The sequence below is a fragment of the Hypomesus nipponensis genome, chromosome 17 (assembly GCF_054491055.1).
Source record: "Hypomesus nipponensis isolate SF chromosome 17, ASM5449105v1, whole genome shotgun sequence".
In the NCBI taxonomy this organism is placed as follows: domain Eukaryota; kingdom Metazoa; phylum Chordata; class Actinopteri; order Osmeriformes; family Osmeridae; genus Hypomesus; species Hypomesus nipponensis.
In genome coordinates, this window is record NC_140377.1 from 1620738 (window position 1) to 1626214 (window position 5477).

General features: G+C 52.4%; 1 protein-coding gene across 1 annotated transcript; it reads right to left on the bottom strand.

Moving 5' to 3' along the window:
• Positions 1-440: 440 nt before the first annotated feature.
• On the bottom strand, positions 441-5204 carry LOC146252891 (all-trans-retinol 13,14-reductase-like). Its single transcript, XM_084678658.1, has 11 exons — positions 4786-5204; positions 4468-4650; positions 4038-4279; positions 3761-3956; positions 3458-3655; positions 3101-3220; positions 2829-2967; positions 2289-2398; positions 1931-2097; positions 997-1156; positions 441-880 (listed from the first exon to the last, which is right to left on the bottom strand). Exons 1-11 carry the CDS (start codon positions 4949-4951, stop codon positions 738-740), a joined length of 1824 nt encoding a protein of 607 aa, XP_084534784.1. The 5' UTR covers positions 4952-5204; the 3' UTR covers positions 441-737.
• Positions 5205-5477: the final 273 nt, after the last annotated feature.

Consider the following 5477-nt stretch of genomic DNA (forward strand, 5'->3'; position numbering starts at 1 on the left):
TTCTATGTGTCTGTCAGTCATTAGTGGAGATAGTGTGGCCTGTCTGACAGCACTGTGGTGACGCTGTGCTGATCTCAGAGGTGACGCTTTGCCGACAGGTCAAGATGGCCCAGGTCAGGTTTAAACGTCTATAAACTGCAGAACATGTTTTCACCCAAAAAGGGACTTCTTGATCAGCAGTCAACTGTACTTTTTTTAATCCTGAGAAACAAAATCCCAGTAGATGAAGTCACAGGTGGGGACATTCCTGTCATCACAAGAAGTGGAACATTTTATGAATGGAAGGAAAAACAAGAGCACTATCACAGGACAACTTCCTTAAGTGCGTTAAAACTGGGGTTAGTCTAACCCTAACCCTAAGTCTTGGCACTCGAATCACATACAGCATACCTGTGTGTTTACTGAAACTAGGAGCACTCCATTAAACTGATCTCAACTCATTTCCATAAAACGATTTTAATCTCTGCAGGATTAGGTGAAGTGATCATCATCACCACCATCATCATCCTCCTCCTCCTCCTCATCATCATCATCATCATCATCATCATCATCATCATCATCATCATCATCATCATCATCATCATCATCATCACCATCATCGTCATCCTCATCCTCATCCTCATCATCATCATCATCACCATCATCATCATCCTCTTCCTCATCCTCATCATCATCATCCTAGTTCCTGTTCAGTCATGTGTCAGGAGCTGATTGGTGCAGCAGCAGTGATGTCACTCTCAGGCCTGCTTGTGTCTCTGCAGCTTGGTGATCTTCTTCAGAGCCAGCAGCTCCATGTAGAGGACCTGATTGAGGACAGCCGAGGCACACAGCAGGCCTCCGTGCACCGCTCCTGCCATGCCGTTACAGAACACGTCCTGACCTACACACACACACACACACAGGTACACACACACACATTAGATGAGGGTCTTCTTGAACTTCCACAGTAACACAGGCTGGTGCTGCTCAGGCTGGTGCTGCTCCCGGGAGACTCACCTGTCAGGTAGAGGCCCCTGACCGGCGTCTGGGCGCGGGTGCGGGCCACCACCTCCGGGCTGAAGCGCCCCAGGTTATGCTCCGCCCCGTACATCTGACCTCGCGGAGCGCCCAGGTAGTGCATGTTGGTCAGGGGTGTGGCTGCATCCAGGAACGTCACCTAGACAGGTAGGTAGACAGGTAGACAGGTAGGTAGACAGCTAGATTAGTTAGGTAGGTAGGTAGACAGGTAGGTAGACAGGTAGATAAGTTAGGTAGGTAGGTAGGTAGACAGGTAGGTAGACAGGTAGATAAGTTAGGTAGGTAGGTAGGTAGACAGGTAGGTAGACAGGTAGATAAGTTAGGTAGGTAGGTAGGTAGACAGCTAGATTAGTTAGGTAGGTAGGTAGACAGGTAGGTAGACAGGTAGATAAGTTAGGTAGGTAGGTAGGTAGACAGCTAGATTAGTTAGGTAGGTAGGTAGACAGGTAGGTATACAGGTAGATTAGTTAGGTAGGTAGGTAGACAGGTAGGTATACAGGTAGATAAGTTAGGTAGGTAGGTAGACAGGTAGACAGGTAGAAAGGTAGGTAGACAGGTAGATAAGTTAGGTAGGTAGGTAGACAGGTAGATTAGTTAGGTAGGTAGGTAGGTAGGTAGACAGGTAGGTAGACAGGTAGACAGGTAGGTAGACAGGTAGATAAGTTAGGTAGGTAGGTAGACAGGTAGACACGTAGGTTGACAGGTAGACAGGTAGGTAGACAGGTAGACAGGTAGATAAGTTAGACAGGTAGGTAGACAGGTAGATAAGTCATACAGGTAGGTAGACAGGTAGATAAGTTATACAGGTAGGTAGACAGGTATATAAGTTAGACAGGTAGGTAGATAGGTAGGTAAGGTCGACAGGTAGGGTGCTACAGAAAGAACCCCCCCCCCCCAACACACACGCACACACCTTGTCTCGGAGCTGAGGGAAGATGTCCAGAGCCCAGTCCAGCAGCTCGTGAGCCATGGCCATCTTCAGCTCCAGGTAGTCCTGTCCTCTCCTGCTCATGCTGGTGTCCTGCCACTCCTCAAACCACTCAAAACGAGCCATGGTCAGCAGGGTCATACACGACTTACCTGGAGGGGTCAACAGGGTCATGTAAGACTTACCTGGAGGGGTCAACAGGGTCATGTAAGACTTAGGGGGGGTATTTGCATATAGTGTAACAGTATGTGCGTGAGCTCATGTGGAAAGGTGTGTGTGTGTGTGTGCCCGTGTGTGGCAGTTCGAACGTGCCGTGTGTGTGTGTGTGTGTGAGTGTGTGTACCTGGGTGCCTGATGCTGGAGGTGGGGTCTTTAGCGGAGGGGAAGGTGATGAACATCATAGGAATGTTTCCCACCACCTCGTCTCTGCTCAGAGAACTGTAGCGCTCCATCCTGACATGAACAACAGGAAACCATCAAACAACATGATTACACACACACGGCTGACACAGCATTTCATATCTAATACTGACAGCTCTGACACTGCTGGAACATGAATAGAGCCTAGTGAGCATTTTATTTCAAGGAATACTGCCCTCTACTGGTGGCAAGAAGAAAGCAAAGAAGAAAGGACGGCAGTGAGGAGAAAGGAGAGGGAAGGACAGAAGGGAGACAGGAAGGAAGAGCTGGAACATGGTTGGAGGGTGAAAAATAAAGGAAGACAAAGGATGATAAAGGATGGAGAGACAGAGGGAGGGAGGAGGAGGTCAGGGAGAAAGAGAAGGAGGGAGGGAGGAGGAGGTCAGGGAGAAAGAGAAGGAGGGAGGGAGGAGGAGACAGGAGATCAGAGTAGGGAAGACAGCAGGGAGACAGAGTGACTGACATTGCGTCCAAGTCGTTGTGTTTGTACATCCAGAAGTTGGTGGAGACGATACCCAGCTCCTCCTTGCTGCCGTCCAGACCCACGAAGACCAGGAAAGAGCCCATCCCATGACGCACCATGCCCAGCAGGGAGCGCACCTCTGACCACACACACACATACACAGAAACACACACATACACACACACACACTGTGTTGTACTGAGTTGAGAGAGTTTCTGTGTTGTAGGAGAGGCTGTCTGTCTGTCTGCATGTGTGTGTGTGTGTGTCCTCACCAGCCTTGGCCTGCACTTGTGGAGGCAGAAACTTCTGGAAGGTGTTGAAGATGCCAGCGTTGGAGATAACCACCGGAGCCAAGACCTCAACTTCCTCCTGTCCCTTCCGTACCGTCACCCCTGGCAACCCCAACAGATATGATGTCACCGGACAGGCAGCAGTGAAGAGATGGATGAAGGAGGACAGGGAGAAGATGGAAACATACAGGAGGAACAAATAGGAGGAGGATAGTGATGGAAGAGGAGGTTGTGACCTTCCTGACAGGAGTGTTTCTGTTACTGCCCCCTGCCTGCATCTTACTACACCCAGGTTACCCTCTGGAAGCCCAAAGACCAGCGCTTCTTCTCTGTACTGACCGTAGGCGCTGCCAAGCTGGTCCACCAGGACTCGCTGCACAGGCGCTCTGACCAGCACAGTGCCCCCTGCCTTCCGGATGACTGGGATGATGTTGAAGGCAAACTCGCTGGCGCCCCCTCTGGGGTAGTAGGCGCCACGCTTGTAGTGGTGCAACAGCAGCGCGTTGATCAGGAAGCTGGAGTCCTTAGGAGGGACGCCTGGAGACACAGGACAGCCAATCACAAAGGAAGAACTACAAAGGACAGCCAACGACACAAGAACAGAAAAATATTGAAGGAAAGAGAGAAAGAAAACAGGTGTACCATAGAAGAGGTAGGCAGACAGGGCCTGTAGATCTTTGTTCTGAGTGAGTCGGGACATCATCTCCGAGTGGCTGGTTGTCGCCAGCCGGAAAACTGAAGAAATGCGCTCCAATAGGCCGTACTTAATCAGGAAGTGGACCAACCACAGAGGGACCATCTTCAGAGAGGCGATGAGAGGGGCGCGGCGAGCTGCCAGCTTCAGGGGAGACCACATGGCTACACTTACCCCACTTTTTACACAACATTATATTTTACACACACAGACACACACACACACCTTCATCAGCCTGATCAGCTCGTCCACAGCCTCCTCTTCTCCGGGGAACTGCCTCCGGAGGCTGGCAGCCATCTCCGTCTTGCCGGCGTGGAGGTGGTACTCCCTGCGGCTCTCTCCCTGACCCAGGATCAGCGTGTCGTAATGCTGCTCCAGCCGGGCGAACTGCAGCTGGCCCTCCGTGATCTGATCCAGGACCACCCTCAGCAGGCTGCCCTCGTGGAGCTGGCCCAGGTAGTGGATACCTGTGGAGGAGGGGGAGAGGAGGGGCAGAGGGGGGGAGGAGGATGGATGGATGTGGGGGTGGAGAGGAGGGGGAGAGGGGAGGAGGATGGATGGATGTGGGGGTGGAGAGGAGGGGGAGAGGAGGGGGATGTGATGTGGGGGTGGAGAGGAGGGGGAGAGGAGGGGGATGTGATGTGGGGGATCTTACCTACGTCAAACTCAAAGCCCTGGTTCTGGAAGGTGTGACAGCAGCCGCCAGCCTGGTCGTGTTGCTCCAGAACCAGAACCTTCTTACCGGCCTTAGCCAGGACTGCGGCCGCCGTCAGCCCTCCAATCCCACTGCCGATCACCACGGCGTCCAGATGCTCCGGAACGCGATCCACACGGAACCCTGCGAACACAGACCTCTTTTAACTCAGTGGTGTCACAGGGTCTAAACCCCAGCCCTTGTCAGAGATGTAGGAATCCAAGACCACTGGGTTAGGGTGAGGGAGGGTTAGGTCACATACTGTAGCCTGGAACTCACCCTTCTTCAGCACCTCATCTCTCTGCTTGCTGTTGGTGACCAGAGGTCCCGGAGGCCGCAGACAGTCCTGGCTGAAGACTCTGTGCCTCCCCCTGGTGGCCAGGAGGCCCAGCAGCAGCCCCAGCCCCAGAACGGCTGCTGCTCCACACATCAGCACAGCCCACATCCCGGCAGCAGACTTTGGGCTGTCTCACTGACCAGCTGGCTGGCTGGCTGATTGTCTGGATGACTGGCTGGCTGCCTGAATGAACACAACCTTCTGCTGAAGACCCAAACCTCCCTCAACTCCTCACCGCTCCACAGAACAATCCCACCCGGGGCCAGACAGAGACCACTCTGTCAGATGGTCCACGCTTGGAAGTCCTCCACTGGTCTCTCTCTCTCTCTCGGGATACCAACTGGACTCATGCCCTTTACAGCCCTCAATGAGCTCTGGTTAAGGGAGGAAGAGATAAGGAGGAGGAGGAGGAAGGGATGGATGGATGGATGGATGGATGGGGAGGTGGTAAAATGATTCTCCACCCTGGTCACGAGGCTGGATGAAGAATAGAGGATGTAAGATGAGAGAGACAGACAAAGAGAGAGACAGAGAAACTGAAAGAGTGAGGGGAGGGGAATAGACTTTTTCATTCAGAGTTGATTCGTGGTAATAATCATAATTGTACACAATTTGTTGGCCCATGTCTTGTTCC

What these genes read in the sequence shown, in the direction of transcription:
- LOC146252891 (XM_084678658.1), bottom strand. Translation starts at nt 4,951, where the DNA reads ATGTGGGCTGTGCTGATGTGTGGAGCAGCAGCCGTTCTGGGGCTGGGG. An exon ending in AGCTGATCAGGCTGATGAAG is followed by an intron (nt 3,957 to 4,037) that starts GTGTGTGTGTGT and finishes TCTCCCCTGAAG; the next exon opens with CTGGCAGCTCGCCGCGCCCC. An exon ending in ACAAGTGCAGGCCAAGGCTG is followed by an intron (nt 2,968 to 3,100) that starts GTGAGGACACAC and finishes GTGTGTGGTCAG; the next exon opens with AGGTGCGCTCCCTGCTGGGC.